The sequence below is a fragment of the Scleropages formosus genome, chromosome 9, assembly GCF_900964775.1.
Source record: "Scleropages formosus chromosome 9, fSclFor1.1, whole genome shotgun sequence".
NCBI lineage: Eukaryota > Metazoa > Chordata > Actinopteri > Osteoglossiformes > Osteoglossidae > Scleropages > Scleropages formosus.
This window is the reverse complement of record NC_041814.1, coordinates 25,283,067-25,299,442: the sequence shown is the minus strand read 5'-3', so window position 1 is coordinate 25,299,442 and position 16,376 is coordinate 25,283,067. Positions and strand designations below refer to the sequence as shown.

The following is a 16,376-nucleotide window of genomic DNA, read 5'->3' as shown; positions in this document are numbered from 1 at the left end:
CCGATGTGTCGGGTGTTCCGCACCTTGGCTCCTCCATTCATCCGTGGTCCGAGAGGAGCTGCGGCCACGATCCCCTCCCCCTACTTCGGTGCCCCGGCAGCAGGACGAGCCCGATTTCGAAAACAACACTGGGACACTGCTGGATTTCCAGCTGGCGCTACGTCCGTACAAGGTCGGCTCTGCACCGTGCAACCGTCCATCTATGGACATTCCACCGGAGGACGCCGGCATGAACTGCTCCACGTCCGTAAGCTCACGCTTCACCTCTCGGTGGGGGGGTGTGTGTGTGTGTGTGTGTGTGTGTGTGTGTGTGTGTGTGTGTGTGTGTGTGTGTGTGTGTGTGTGCGCGCAGACAGACTGCGGGAGGAAACGGGCCTCATAATGTGCTCCGCTGCAAATTTCCTGTTTCCACGGCGCCCGGGTGGGGGCACGGGGATTGAAAGGGCCGGCAGCCCTGGGGGAGAGTGCCAGGCGCAGCGCGTTTCCGACCCTGGCGCGTGCGCAAGTTCGCACATTGTTTGAGCTGCCAAAGGTCTTTATGTATGAGGAAAAAGGCGCTGGGGGAATCGCGGAGCTGTGCGCGCCCCCCTGGTCTACACAGAAAAGAGCTCCACTTTCCATTCGCACCAAACTTTCCTGACCCTGATGGAAACCCTGCTGCTGCACACGTCCGATACGAGTTTTCGGAACTTCGGAGGAAACTAGACGGCCGAGCAACACTCACTGGGAAATGGCCAGAAGAAGGACGTTTACTGTCTCCAATGATCTGCAAAAGGAGAAGGAACTTGGGGCGAGGAGGTAAAAGTGACGACAGTCACCAGGCCGGCATCCCGCATCTGCTCAGGCTCATCCGCCACGATTATTTCGTCGGGATACGAATATTGTCCCGTCCAACGTACGACGTCCACTGCAGGGGACCACCGTCTCTGCTACCTGACTGTCCTCATGCCTTCATCCCTCAGGTAAGCGCTGCACCGAGGACCGCTCTCATTTCCCCTCGCGGTGGGGATGCAATGGAAAGGCAGGGCCAACATGTGAAGCGGAAACATTTTGTTTGTTAAACAGAACGAGAAATTTTAGGAATTTCAGGGCAATTTCAGTCACAATCCATACGGCTGAATATTTCACCAACGCTGTATGTTTTTTGGGGATGTAACAGCGGTTCTTGTTCTGGTATCTGAGCCCATAAGGCTTTGTGAAAAGTACAGGTCTTTCATTATTAATTGCTCGTAGTGCAGTGGTTAGGGCTGCTGCCTTTGCACCCAAAGGTCGGGGGTTTGAGTCTCACCTCCTGCTGTAGTACCCTTAAGCAAGGTACTTACCCTAAACTGCTCCAATAAAATTACCCAGCTGTATAAATGGGTAAATAATTGTAGGGAGCTTAACATTGTAAGTCACTTTGGAGAAAAGTGTCAGATAAATGCAAATAGGAGTTTTAAAAGTTAAGATCTAAATCTTAGCCACAATCTCAGGACTTAAAAGGTGTTAAGAAAAAAAAGTAGAGGCTGCAGAAGTTTCACAAGTGCTCCAGTTGCAAGGATGAGTTGATCCTCCTGCAGAGGACAAGGAATTTAACATTACAGCAAGGAGAGGGGGGGGAAAAAAAAAAAAAAAAACTAGGAAATTGTATGTGAAATTATGATTTGAAACATTAATAAAAGCGCAGAGACACACAGCAGCAGTGTCTTTTCCACACTCCCCCACACTAGCGTTTCCCAAATTGTTTGCAGGAATGTAGGAGTAAATGTTGAGGCGCCCTTGGGCTCATGACTCGTGCACATCTGCTGTGTGGTTTCCCACCTGAAACGCAGGCAAAGCCAGTTTACCACAGTAAACCTCAGAAACGGTAAGACTAACTAACCCATGCGCAGACACAAAAATCACTGCACTGCCACTCATACAGCGGTGCAATCATGTATCTGTTTGAAAGCAAAAATCATTCACACTATTAGGGGATGTGTGGATTATAGGACAATTGCATTACCGCATTAATACCCCATGCACAAAACATAAAAAGTACAAACATTTCATTCAACAGGTTAATATTTCTCTCCCACAGGTTCACAAGGGGGCGGACGGCTGGCCCTCATTTTACAAACGGCTAAGAATTTTTAAACATATGAACATTTTCCCGTTTTATTCTTCGATGCTTCAGTGCGTCACCTAATGTCCAAAACAGCGTTTCTATCTGTACCTGCCGAGCAGACAGATAGCGGCACAAAACTCCCAGACAGAAAGAGGGTCCTTTCACGTCAAGTCCAAAGAGTTCACAGGTGCATCAGGTGCGTATTGGTGATCAATAACAGGACAAGGACAAAAGCTGCATGTTCATGGAAAGAGGAGAGAAGGTCTTTTTATTTTTGGCTATTTTAAAATAGCTGAATCTTTATATGGTTTGACATTAAGAAAAAGGAGACTAACAGGGTTTGTTTTAAAAAACTTGTAATATCTTAATTTTTATACAGCCTAATCTGTACATAAATTGAGAGGTGTGTATATTATTATGCATTTACTCATTGCGATGTAGGGGTTAAAGTGACTTTAGACTTCGAAACAAAACCAATTATGAATAGGCATCCTATCCCATTGTATTCATAAATTAAGGAACCAGTTACAAGTTTGGTTTTCTGAAAGCAAAACATCTTAAAAAAAATTCTCAGCAATTTTTGCAATCGCCTTACCGAATAATGCAAGGGTAAGCTAAATGAATAAATAATGAATAAAAATCATGCAACTAACATCCAATGCAACAACAAAGACATGCCTTAAACAATCACACCAGAAGCAAGTTTGACTTCTGTGACATTTTAGTGTTAGGAAAACCACAAAGAGTGCAGGGAAAAAATAATTCACAGAAAGCAAAACCATCTATTACCAGTTTCTCCATCTTCAACAAAAGGCCAGAAAAAGTCTGTTTTTCCCCCCACCAAATGGAGCAATTGCTTAAAGAAAACCCCGGAAATCCAAATTACATAATCAAAATGAATATTACTATGTAATTTTATGAACATCAATATGTGAACCTGGAATATCTGCACTTTTGTTTTTTAAAGAACAAACCTCTTGTCGCAAAGCTTCATATGGGAATCTGTAGTAGGAAAATTACTAAAAGGAAATGTAGCACTCAATAAACAGAAGCTTAAGTCTACACCTCACACACAGAAATGTACACATGTGGTTTTCCCAGTAAACACAAAGATCATACACATCAGAGAACATAAAAAAAAACAGGTGACGTTTAAACACACTGCAATGGCGAGAAAATACTCAAAGTATTAATGTATATAAGAAAAAGTTCAATGTTATCTTACTTGTACATAATAGAAGCTGGGAAGTTTCAGGGAAATGATAAACATACACACACAAATTACATTTCTTGTATTTATGCCATGACACACTGTGTATCTGTTGCCGCTCTTTTCTGAACGCACCCATAAAGGCACATGGCACTTGCCCAGTAATGTTTTTATTAATGCACATGTTTAAACAAAGCTATAAGATTGGCCAGTGAAAACAGATCACAAGCAGCTGTGAAACGTGTGGTCTGTCATATGACAGCAGTTTACACTGTCCATCAATGCCTATGTTGGGTAAGCATTTCTTAAGAAGGTCCACAGGACTCCTACTGATGACTACTAATTATTATTCCTATCCAATGGATGATTATTACACACACACACACACACACACACACACACACACACACACACACACACACACACACTCTGACTGAAATTGCTTGTCCCACGTGGGGTTGCGGCAAATCGGAGACTAACCCTGCAACACAAGGCGGGTTAGTAGGGACACACCCAGGACGGGATGCCAGTCCGACACAAGGCACCCCAAGTGGGACTCGAACCCCAGACCCGCCAGAGAGCAGGACCTGGTCAAACCTGCTGCAACACCATGCCCCCTATGAGTATTATAGTATATAACATAATAATAATAATAATAATTATACAGCAACAGCTAGTCGCATAGCAGCTGCTAAAATTGCTGCCTTTGGACCCAAAGGTTGCAGGTTCAGATCCCACCTCCAGCTATAGTACCCCTGAGCAGGGTACTTATCCTAAAAATTGCGGAGTAAAATGACCCAGCAGCAGGAAAAATAGGTAAATTATTGTTAGCAGCTTAACATTTTAAGCAGCTTTGGAGAAAAGTGTCAGCTACATTAAAAAATAGTAAAAATATTACTAATATTATTATTAATAGTAATAAAAATAGCTATTATTATTAGGCTGCCCAATCAATTTAGCTAAGTGTTTATGAAGAACACATTTCACTTTATATCATATCCCTGCTGGCTGCGCACTGAGTGGGAACACGCAGAAGACCCCGCTATACGCGCGCTCCCTTTATACGTACTCTCGATATACGAACGATCGCTATACGTCCTTTCCCCGCAAAACAAACCACATCCGTGTTCGTATTCGCGGCTCCGCACGGCCCGCAAAAGGGTGCAAGTGTCATTCGCTCGTCACCCTTCCACATTCCCAGATCATCTAGCAGGTGTCACTGCGGGGGTTCCGGCTCCCAAACAAAAAAAAAAAAAAGAACACGAGCGAGGGCCACGTGGAACCCCTCCCCATCCATCGCAGCTCTCAGGACACGGCAGTGTTCCCGTCCCGAAGTTCATTTAAAAACGAATAACGCAGACACATGATTCATCATTATAGTTCTGCTTCACGCGAACCTCTGTCCTCTTATAGTGACTTATTAACTCGCCTACCCGCGCGATCGGTAAATCGTCGTCTCCGTCGAGCGCGCGACGAGCCCTGCGCTCGATTAAAGGACGACGCGGCTGAGTGCACGTGCACAGCTCAGTGCAACACAAGGGGGTCCAGGAAAGCTGGGCTGGGATGGATGGGACGCAATGTCCGTTCACCCATTCACGGGAATCTGAAAACAACCACGAAGTAAGTAATTATATATAGATGATGATGATGATGATGCAGCGATCGGATCTGCATCCACGAGCTCCAGGCTGCCAGGCACCTCTCTGCACAGTTCGCAGTATTTGGTGCAATTTAGACAAACTACGTCTCAGTGCAACGCTTCCGTTCACATGGACATGGTGAGAAAGACCACATTATATAATGGACAACTTCCACACAGGCCTCCTGCGCTGGAATGAACAGTCACAGTGTATCATGCATACAGAAAAACTGGACATTTTTAATTTTATATACACCCACCTTTTTTGGTTTGTCCTTTTGAGTTCTTCTTCTGAGCCATTTCAAGAAAGTAATACACTGCAAATTTCTCAAAAAATAATGGTGCCGTGCGAGTCGATCCGTTCCTCCCAAATTCTAACAGTAGTGAATCCTTAAAAAAAAAAATCAAACCCCTTTGCCCTCCTGAAGCAAAACCCACTGCAGCGCCTGACACGTGTGTGACTCTGACTTCAACCAATGAGGGGACAGGAAAGGCTCCCATGGGCGGGAAAATGCTATGACCTGTCCAATAGATGCTCAGAGGTGTGTGCCTGATTCAATCGTGTGGATGGCCGCGGGTTAGAACCGCCTCGCGATTCCCGTATCCTGCCAGCACGCGAACGTGGCAAAATGGAAGATGTCTGTCATCGCGAGAGCTCGGAAACGGGTCCGAAAACAACTGAAATGCTTACGTAAGCGCGAGTGGCCTGGGAATAGAGCTTGGAAGCGCCCTCTTCCGCGGTCCACGGGTGGGAACTTGCTTGCTTTTAGCCAGTGCCCTAAATCCCACGCGGAACGAGATAGAGACACTTGTGTTCGTGCATCTCTCTCTCTCTCTCTCTCTCTCTCTCTCGCGCGCGGACACTTGCATGTCGCCAACCGCATTCATTTAACCACGAGACACTTCTGTACACGATGTGGTAAAGCAAGGCTAAAGGCCAGCAGAACTAAGTACTGACTGTGTTTTAAAATTCACACCTCATTTAACCACTTTAATTCTCTCCCGGAAGTTAAACACTAATGATTCTAGTTCCATCACACTTGACTTATTATTTTTCAATGACGTGCCTGTATTAGGAATGATGTCCCTTCTGAAAGACGGAAATATCTGTTTGGGGACTTTCACTCTTTGTACATTTAGAGTAGATGGGGATCTGTTAGCATCATCGATGAGGAAAAAACATTTGCTGTCATGTACTGAAATAAAAGACTGATTTGAACTTGTGTCGAGTGTGGGCTTCTGCTTTTTTCGCTAAAAGAACATTTTTGTTTGCCATGGTGTGTTAAGCACGGCAGTGTGTGGAGTGCTGTTGGAAACCCATTATTACATGGGAATGGGAGAGAGTCGTAAGTATGGTCATTTGTTGTGCACATGTATTACACTTTTCATATTTGTTCACTGCTTATCCATGTCAGGGTCATGGGGGTCTGGAGCCTATCCTGGAATCAATGAGTGTGAGGCTAGATGAGATACAACTGGGATGGGATGCCAGTCTATTGACAACCATACATACACACACTATGGGCAATTTGGCATTGCCAGTTCACTGAGAACACCATTGTGAGAGGAAACCAGAGCACTTGGAGGAAACCCACAGACATGGATGGAAAATTCAAACTCCACACAGCTGGATTTGAACCTAGTGTTACCTGCTGTGCCACCTTTGTACACACACACAGTCGGAAGCTGCTTGCTCCGAGCGGGGTCTTGGCAACCCGGGGCTTACCATGGTGACGTGGAGCTGGGGGGGAGGGGACGCACCCCGGGCGGGATGCCAGTCCGCTGCAGGGCACCCCAAGCAGGACTCAAGCCCCAGATCCGCCGGAGAGCAAGACCCGGCTAAACCCGCTGCGCCACTGCAACCCCCTGATATATTACATTATTAATAAACTACATAACACTCACTCGCTCGCATCGACAACTGCTTGTCCAATGTAGGGTGACAATGGTATGGAGCCTATGCTGGAAGCTTGGAGTGTGAGATGTGGACACCCTGGATGAGAAGCCAGCCCATCGCAGGGCAAAATTACATAACAACACAACTCAGTTCCCTTTCGGGCCTTAATTGTAGACCCACTGAAACTTTTCAGAACTCACTGGCATGACAGCTTTCTGGAAGGGTCCACTGGACATGCTAAAAAAGTCTAAATGCTCCATTCTTTTCAAAAGCCTGTTTCTTTTAGTGCATGTATTTTCTATTTTCTGTCCAGAGAAACATTTTTGGATGTAGGGCTATATTGGCTCTATTCATGGGCAGCATGGTGGCATAGAGGGTTTAATCCCCTCTCAGGCTGTGTGGAGTTTGCATGTTCTCCCTGAATCTGTGTGGGTTTCCTCTGGGTGCTCTGCTTTCCTCCCACAGTCCAAAGACATGCTGTTCAGGTTCACCCATAGTGTGTGAGTGACACAGAGAGTGTGTGTGTTCCACTGGATGAGTGACCCAGTGTAAGTAGTGTATGTAGCAGTGTAAGTCACCACAGTGAATAAGGTGTGTGGGCTGATAACACTACACAGAGTTCATTGGAAGTCACTTTGGAGAAAAGCATCTGATAAATACAGACACGCTCGGAAACTGCTTGTCTCAAGCGTGGTCATGGCGAACCGGAGACTAACCTGGCAGCACAGGGTGTAAGGCTGGAGGGGGAGGCCAGTCCGTCGCAAGGCACCCCAAGCGGGACTCGAACCCCTGACCCACCAGAGAGCGGGACTCGGCCAAGCCTGCTGCACCACCGCGCCCCCCATCTGATAAATAAATAAACGTGAATGTATTCTTATTCCCATAAGGGCCACAACATCAAGAAGCCCCAGTTACACAATAACAAATCACAGCAGCATGTGTGCATTTTATTTTCAAACAACCTCTCCCTAATCTTGCAGAAGCTGCCAAACTAGCAGAAGAAATACAATAATTCTAGCAGAAACATAAAATACATGTGGGTCTAGTTCAGTTCACTTTAGCCCAGAGTGAAACATTTGACATTTTTAGCCTCAGTATTATTTTCATTTCAGTTGGCATTTGTTCCAACGTTGGTTACATAACTCTCTAAATAAGTGGTAAGAGCGACAAAGATCCTCGATGGATGTTTCGACTGCCTTATTTCTTGCTCTGTAGCTTTCATACATCTGTAATGTTTATGATTCAGCGTTTTGGACCACAGGGACACGATGGTGCAGGATAATCTCACAATGCACTTTTTGAACGGTCAGCTGCAAAATAATCACCTTGCTAGGTTACTTTGGATATAAAAATGACAAAAATAAAATAGAACAGAGACCAAAATGTTTTATTTTGTCTCTCCAGCATGGTGCAGCAATATTATCAACTTTATTCTTCAAAGGACTTCAATAGAACTCGTGTTTAATAGTGTGAAAAACTCATGAGTCAGTCCGCCTTCAAACAGGCTGTCAGCACCATCCCTCAAAAACTTCACCCATCCTTGTTATATCTTATTTTCTGGCCTGGGAGCTGGTGCATGAGCCAAATAAGAGGGTGACGGCACTGTGTCTTTCCAGCTGGTACCTCCTGTCTCCACCGTGCAGAACATCTCCACTAACCCCGTGATGTCCCACAAGCCTCACTCCGCTTCCACCTTCTGAACGGTAAACCTCGTTTTAATATGCAGGACCAGATTTTAAGACTTGCTTTTCTGCGGCTAAATTTAATATATTCCCGCCAGCGATGCTCAATATTTGTCATGCCGTCAAAGCATTATAAAAATACGTTGCTGTAACTGCAGCAATTTAAAGTTTACATCCCCAATTTCCCTTGGCTATTTTAAGGCCCTGTGTCACCATGTTATTCATGCACACTGGCATCTTGCTTTAATGGAGCACTAATTAGGCAGTTTAGGTGCCCCAGATGAAATATGGATACCTCACTGTCCCCTGCTTTACACTGGTATTACAGCCCGTGTGGTTTTCTGCTTCTCTTTCAACCATACCATCCTTCCTAAGCGCAGGCAGCTGGTGCCGTAGTGGTTCGAGATGCTGCCTTTGTACCCGAAGGTCTCTGGTTTGATTCCCACCTCCAGCTCTAGTACCCTTGAGCAAGGTACTTACCCTAAATTGCTCACTTGTGTAAATGGGTAAATTACTAAGCTGCTTTGAAGAGAAGCATCAGATGAATGTAAATTATCTTATAAGCATGTCCTGTTACTATCACTTAGATGATCCTTACACCTGATGTGATTTACAGATTTTTTTTCACACGAATTTATACATCTGGGTTTTTTTTTTTTTTTTTTCTGGAGCAGCTCCAGGTAAGTGTCTTTTTCAAGGGTAAAACAGCAGAAGAAGTGAACACTGTAGCAGCACTCATCAGTGTTTTTCTCTATTTTCTGCGCTACCTCTTAGCCTGTATTAAAATACCAGTTAATAATGATGAAATCCGGCTATTGGCGGTTACAGGTTTCAAGGTTTCAGCTGCATATTGCTCTGTTGCGACGAATACAGATTCGCGTGTCTGACCACTGGGTCTCGGCCGCTGCTGAACTGGGAGTCAGAATCCCTTTGCAGTATTAAAATTTGTGTACTGCAGAATCTCTTGAGAACCACGCAGTGGAGCAGAGGGGATCTGGGCTCCGGGTTCGGTTGCTGCTGTGGCATCTTAAGGTGTGCGTGGTACGTCTTTACCCTGCCCAACAACCAGCCATCACATTCAACCTTGAGCCAACTAATCAACACAAAAAATTACCCCCCCCCGGCACGTTGTCTCGAAAGGATTATGAATGTTTGCACTGCCTAGATGTGTCTGCAGAAGTAAATTACCTTCATCTTTGCCACTAATGCACCAATTACCGTGCTAATCCATCAAGGATCGGGTGCCTTACATGGTCCACATGCCTTGCGATTATGGCCAACATTCCTGTGTGAAAAAATGTGGGAGTGGGAGTCTGTCTGTCATGGCTGGTGGGATGTTAATGTTGAACAACTGGTCTGTTGTAAAAGGTATGTGTGTTTTCACGTGTGTGACTGTGTTTTGCTTGGGGGGATCAGGATCTTCAGCATGCAGAACCACACCTTCAGGTTCCCAAGGACCAATCATGCTGACCCGAGGGGGTCTCCTCTGCCGGTTAACCTAGACATCAGGCTCCACATCCCATCAGGGCCCTTATCTGTCAGTTCATGGCAGTTCCAGCCATCATCCAATACCATGGTACAAAACCAGGGATGACGGACATGGTCCTCATCTCTGGACCCTCTGACTTGTTCTTCAGTGATGTTCATGACATTGTGACCAAGTGGTACTTCACCGCAATCTTCTAGATTCAAATACGTTTAGATGCATGAATCCACATAGACAATATGATTTTTTAATAATACATTTTTTTAAACAGCGAATCAGATTTTCTGCCTTGTGCACATCTTTTGATGTCAAGTGAGCTCTGGATAAAAACATCTTTTTATTGGAACTAATTCTCAAATACTGGTCTGCAGCGAGCCTCTTGTCTGTTTCTTTTTTTGCTGTAAAATGACTTTCATTTTCACATTAGTGATGATTTCTTATAAAAATACATACTTTCATAAATTGTAACAAATTACTGTATATTTCCTTTGTTATAGATGGTGATGTGCCAAGTGTACTCCCACTATGAGGTAAATTTGTCAACGTTTTGCATCAGTGCAAAATTAGCATCTGGCTGAACATAAAAGAAATTAAAAGCCCAGATCTGAAATGAAATGCTAAACTTTTCTTTTTTTTTTTCCGCTTCACATTTTGCTTCCTTTTGTAATTAAAATTTAAATTATACACTGATTTATTATTTAAAAAAAAAAAGGACAAATGTTTTGTTTTTTAAAAAAATGTGACAAATCTTTCCATAGGTTTATTAATAAATCAGGTAAATTTTAATCAGAACAAATAACTGAGCATGTTTTTCAAGAAAGGAATAAAAATTAAAAAAAAAAAAAAAACTATCATGTCTGCTTATAAGAAGGCAGTCAAGTACAGCTCCAGGAAAATCCCACGAGTGTTTGTACAGAAAGGTGCATTTTTAGACAGGTCGAAGAAATACGAGATGGATCACGTATGTCATGGAGGGTGCGGTGACGGCTGGACGTTCCAGGCTGTTGGATGGAGCACAAAGAAGGCAGCAGATGGCCTTGGTCTCACACAGACCTTCAGGTGTCGACGTGATCTGGGAGCTCAGTGTCAGTCGGCGTAGTGGTAAATCACTGTAAATCACTGCCGGGGCATAGAGATGGCGAGTGTAGGAGTGCTGCGCATGCCGGATGGTGGGAAAAAAGCCAGGAAGGGGGTGGTCAGGGAGGGTTGTCTAACAGCACCGTGGGCCTCACCTGCTCAGCAAGATGGTTGCTAACTGACAGAAGGATGACGATGATGATGAGGATGAGCATGAGGACATTCCGTATCCACCTATTTTCCCTTCCTCGCACCACTTCAGACAAAACCCTCTAAAGAGTGAAGCAGAGCTACGGAGGCTGTCGTCTTCTGAACATTTTGAATGTACCATAGTGTACTGTAATCATGTATCCGTCCACATGCTGTGGCCTTTGTGTTTCCGCCACTGGGGGGAGACTCAAACCTGGGTAAAGTAAAGCCTGCTCTTCTGGACTAAGAGAACCGGTGGAATGTGGTTGGAAATCCATGTAACTGCTTCAGTCACTTGGGCACAGGAAGCAGGAGCGTCGAGTGCTGTGGGTTGTAGCAAGTCTGGGCTGAACTAGAAGATACGTGGTAGTGCAGAGGTTAGTGCTGCTGCCTTTGCACCTGGAGGTTGCAGGTTTGCGGTGGGTGCAGTGGTGCGGCAGGTTTGGCCGGGTCCTCCTCTCCGTGGGTCTCGGGTTCGAATCCTGCCTGGGGTGCCTTGTGATGGACTTGCATCCTGTCCTGGGTGTGGCCCCTCCCTCCCAGCCCTATGCCCTGTGTTGCCGGGTTAGGCTCTGGTTCACCGTGACCTCGCTTGGGACAAGTGGTTTTGGACACTGTGTGGGGGTTGCAGGTTTGCTCCCCCCCTCTGGCTGTAGTACCCTTGAGCAAGGTACCTCCCCTTAAATTGCTCCAGCAACATTCCCCACCTGTGTAAATAATTGTAGGTAGAGTAACACACACACACACACACACACACACACACACACACACACACACACACACACACTTTCTGAACCGCTTGTCCCATACAGGGTCGCGGGGAACTGGAGCCTAACCCAGCAACTCAGGGCATAAGGCTGAAGGGGGAGGGGACACACCCAGGACGGGACACCAGTCCATCGCAAGGCACCCCAAGCAGGATTCGAACCCCAGACCCACCAGAGAGCAGGACCCGGTCCAACCCGCTGCACCACCACACCCCCACGTAGGTAGAGTAACAGTGTACGTCAAATTGGATAAAGGTGTCAGCTAACTAAATAAATGTAACATGTGGGCAGATACAATAACACAAACAACACCCATAAATGATGATCACGCTCCAAATAGGGAACCTCCTTCAGATACATTCAGTATGTTGTGAAGGTTCTGAACTCCTTGGGCTATTGGCAGCATGTGGCATAGTTGTTAAGGCTGTTGGTTTATAACTAGAAGGTTTCTGCTTCAAAGTACCCTTGAGGGGGGTACTTACCTCATTTACTCTAGCAAGAATATGCTGTTGTATAACTGTGTACATCAGTGTAAATTGCTTCATGTGCAAAACATGGTATTTTAAGTTGCTTTGCACCGATGTGCCAAGTCAAGAATGACAGCAGCCGATGGAAGGTTCTTCCAAAATGAAAACCAGGGACTACAGTTCTCCAAGGAACAAAGGAAGTGGAGACCTCAGTGTGAACTCCAGAAATACCGTAAAGGTAAAGTGATGTTTTGATGGGTCTGCTGTTGTGCTGGAATATAGGAGCACCGTGAAGAAAGTGGTCGCCCCCGGTCAGCTCGAATGGCCTCATTTTCCTTCACCGTTATAGGACCGTGTGGAGCAATCAGCAGACCTGGTGGCTTCTCTTCTCCAGCTGATGTGTTGGAACAGCAGCCGTGGCAAAAAATGGAGCCGCGTTACACTCCCGGTGTGACGCTACCGAATCGTGGTCTGTGGTCATTTCCAGGACCGTTGTGGACCACAGTGGTTTTTCAGCAGATATCCTCTTATTTGTCTGTTTCTACCTGCTGATGAGCTTCGTTTCGTGACCACAACTCCTCTTTTCCACTCTAGTGTTACTATTTTTGACTCTGTAAATAATTCTGCAGCTTTTGTAACCAAAGCTGACTGACCATTTGGCCTCTTTCTGCTTCTCACATCTGCCTCATTTGGCTTTGGAAGCTCATTATTATTAATATTAGTCTTTCATAGGCGACACGCATTGGAACTCGGCGCTCATCTGAACCGCACAGCGGCCTTTGTTACAGTGATTTACTTACTTTGAGCCACAATTAGTATTACTTTTTCTGTGCAAATTAACTTTGCAGAAAGCAGATGAAATCATCGTATTGTTCTCCGTACATTATGGAAAAAATTATATAATTCATCTAGTAAGTAAGAAACACGATGCCGCAGATACTGTGTTTGCACCGTGCTGAAGCAGTGTATCTACTGCTATTAATTAACTGCTGGAAATTTCCTTTCAGTAAGTCTCTCTCTGCAGGGAGACAAAGAAAGAGGAAGAGTGAGAAAGAGAGAGAGAGAGAGAGAGAGAGAGAGAGAGAGAGAGAGAGAGAGAGACACATTACATGAAATGACTTCATATAATAACTTTGGGTCCTAAATAATTTTCAGTGCTGGTATTATTTTTCCTGCCTAATCTCTCCAAATCTTTATGTGGTATATCTTTTCATTTCAATTCTCCAAGTACTGCATCTCCCATGTGCTCATATTTGCATGTGCCGTGTTCATACTTTAATACACGGTGCACGTTTTAGTGTCTGTGTGCTTTTTTTCCAGGGACGTCCTCCCAAGGACAGGTCACTGGGTCACTTTACAGTGTCCTTTATTTGGAACCGTCCCATTGAGCGTGTGGTGTGCGTGTGTGTGTGTGTGTGTGTGTGTGTGTGTGTGTGTGTGTGTGTGTGTGTGTGTGTGTGTGTGGTGTGATGGCCCGGTGTCCCATCCAGAGCATACCCTGTACTTCTGGAGCTTTGATTTCACTTTTCAGATCACTGGATCGTTCATAATATGGTCAGAAATGGACAGTCATTATACGATAATGTTACATCCTCTGGTGTCCTGAACAAGTACAGTAATACTGGACTGCAGTACAGTATATGACAGCATTTTCATTATCACCAGTTTAATATCATGTCATAAACCGTGTTTGTTGGTGTATTGATTTCGTTTATTATTTATTTTTTTTTTTTGCAGCTCCACGTGGGCCAGTTTGGCAGCCCGAGGAAAGGAAGCCGCGCGCGGCTGCCCTCGCCACTAGGGGGCGACACCTGATCCCGAACAACAAAGGACTGGAATAAAGTATCGTCACATCACCGACACGTCCATCATCTCACCTCTGAGTGGGGGCGAGGAGCGCAAAATACTTCCAGGGTGAGGAACGAAATGCAATGAAACGAACACGCTTGATTGGAGAGAAGAAAACAGTAAAAAAAAAAGGCATTTTCAGAAATCGATCATCTGATGATCACCTATGAGGTTACAACACAAAACACGTGTTTATATTGAATAGACGGACCGGGTCTTTGGATGGTCATAAGACACATTATACATTATCTGACAAACCGGGAAACATTAATACTTTAATTACATATAAAAAACGGACGAATTGTATATTCTACATACTTTTAGTGTATATTAATGTAACTTGATCTCTTAAGTTCATGTAAGGTATAAATGTTCATCATCATGCTCGGATCAGTCCTTTACAGAGCCACTCCTGCAATGCAACGTAAATGTTTATATGCATCAAAAAAAAAAAAAAAAAAAACTACTAGGAATCAGGAATCAGCGATATTCTGGTAAAGTTTTATGCAGCTACTTGTGTGATGAACGTTGGTGCACATGGTGAAGGAAGCAAATTGTACTTAAGTTAAGAATCACACATCTGCAGCTATGTCTCTTTTTCCTAATGTAATGTACACATTGTATTTTCTATGAGATGTACGTCGCTTTGGAGAAAAGTATCTGCTATAAATGTAACACCGTTATATGTTATTATTATGTATGTATGTATTATAGCACTATATGATGGTACTGTTAATATGTATTACAATTAATACATATATATATATAAATTATTATTGACACTGTGTTATATACATACGTACAGTATATACACAGACACACACACACACACACATATATATATATATATATATATAAAATCATAATGTTATATATGAAGCACATCATGCATATGATTACACACATGATTATTAGAATAATTGTTATGACAAAACCAGAGTGGCAAACAAGCAGAGTAAGTTACGCAGTGAAAGTGTTACATACAGCGGGCTGGGAGGCAGGAAGCCCCCGAAGAACCCGACGCGCATGGGTGGATCGGGGGCGGGGGGAGAAGAAGAAGAGACCCTCCTCTGAACATCAGGACCACTCGAGTCCCTGCGCAGAGCCCAACTCCTCCAGCATCAACCCGGCGCTGCGCTGCTGGGAGGCAGACCCGGGTCCGAGTGAAGCCGCCCCCCCACTCCCCCGCTCGCCCGCCCGCCCGCCCCCCGTGGCGATCACCCTCCACCCTCCATCCTCAGAGGGACATGCTCCAGACGAGCCCGAGGATCTCCTCCTCCTATTCCTCCTCCTCCTCCTCCTGCTCCTCCATCTGCGAACACTTTCCTTAAGATCGCGCCTCTTTCGCCGGACTTTTTTTTGGGATATGCGCGGCGCACCGGCACGTTTTGTGCTCTCGATCGCCGCCGCGTTTTTGTAGGAAGCCGCGCGTCTCCTCGGCGTCCGCTCCGCTCTGCGCGCACCCTGGACTACAACCGAGCGCCTCTGTCACTGTAGGAAAATGGGCTGCTGCAGCGGGCGATGCACGCTCATCTTCCTGTGCACTTTGCAGCTGGTAAGTGCGCGTTTCCGCGCTCCCGTCGCAGGGCTCCTCGCGATCCACACGCGCTCCCGTTGGCGCGCGCGCGCCCGCGCGCACACACTCGTCGCGCCGCCGAGCCGGAGCGGCTGCGATAGCGGCTCTTTGTTCGGTCGTCGCGCGTCGGGGCTGCGCACCTCGCGCGTCCCCCGGCGCGTCCCCCGGCGCGTGCCCGGCGCGTTCGCTCCGCACTTTCGTGTCCAGCCGCGAAATAAAAGTTCCCTTTCTGAGACGCGCTCGCGTGCGTGTGTGTGTGTGTGTGTGTGTGCGCGCGCGCGCCTTTTGCATTTACAGGCTCGGCTCCATTTTCGCGCGCGCCGGCTGCACGCGGGTCTGCGACCAAGTGTCCATGTGGCTGTTGGAGATGAGCGCTCCGACCGTCACTGAAGGAGGACAATGAGGGGTTTTGTTGGAGCGAATCGGTTACTTTCGGGATCAAAGCGGCCATT

The 16,376-nt window shown here is 45.8% G+C and overlaps 2 protein-coding genes and 1 long non-coding RNA gene across 12 annotated transcripts in view; 2 read left to right on the top strand and 1 right to left on the bottom strand.

Moving 5' to 3' along the window:
* Window positions 1–5,998, bottom strand: part of unm_hu7910 (un-named hu7910) — a 53,717-nt gene extending 47,719 nt beyond the window's left edge. For 3 of the 7 annotated variants that reach the window (XM_018744295.2, XM_018744293.2, XM_018744296.2), the window contains exon 1: window positions 5,196–5,998. In XM_018744295.2, coding sequence (XP_018599811.2) covers window positions 5,196–5,436 — 241 coding nt within the window. In that variant the 5' untranslated portion in view covers window positions 5,437–5,998. The remainder of the gene's footprint in view (window positions 1–5,195) is intronic. The other 4 variants (XM_018744291.2, XM_018744292.2, XM_029255196.1 and 1 more) reach the window with 2 other exon arrangements.
* Window positions 352–3,702, top strand: LOC108929628 (uncharacterized). The gene is made up of 3 exons (XR_001965775.2): window positions 352–962; window positions 1,731–1,846; window positions 2,060–3,702. It is a non-coding gene; the product is annotated as an uncharacterized LOC108929628 (long non-coding RNA).
* Window positions 5,999–15,537: 9,539 nt separating the features above from the next.
* Window positions 15,538–16,376, top strand: part of LOC108929635 (sodium/potassium-transporting ATPase subunit beta-1-interacting protein 3) — a 122,759-nt gene continuing 121,920 nt past the window's right edge. For all 4 annotated transcript variants that reach the window (XM_018744319.2, XM_018744317.2, XM_018744318.2 and 1 more), the window contains exon 1: window positions 15,538–15,903. In XM_018744319.2, the coding sequence (XP_018599835.1) occupies window positions 15,850–15,903 (54 nt within the window). In that variant the 5' untranslated portion in view covers window positions 15,538–15,849. The remainder of the gene's footprint in view (window positions 15,904–16,376) is intronic.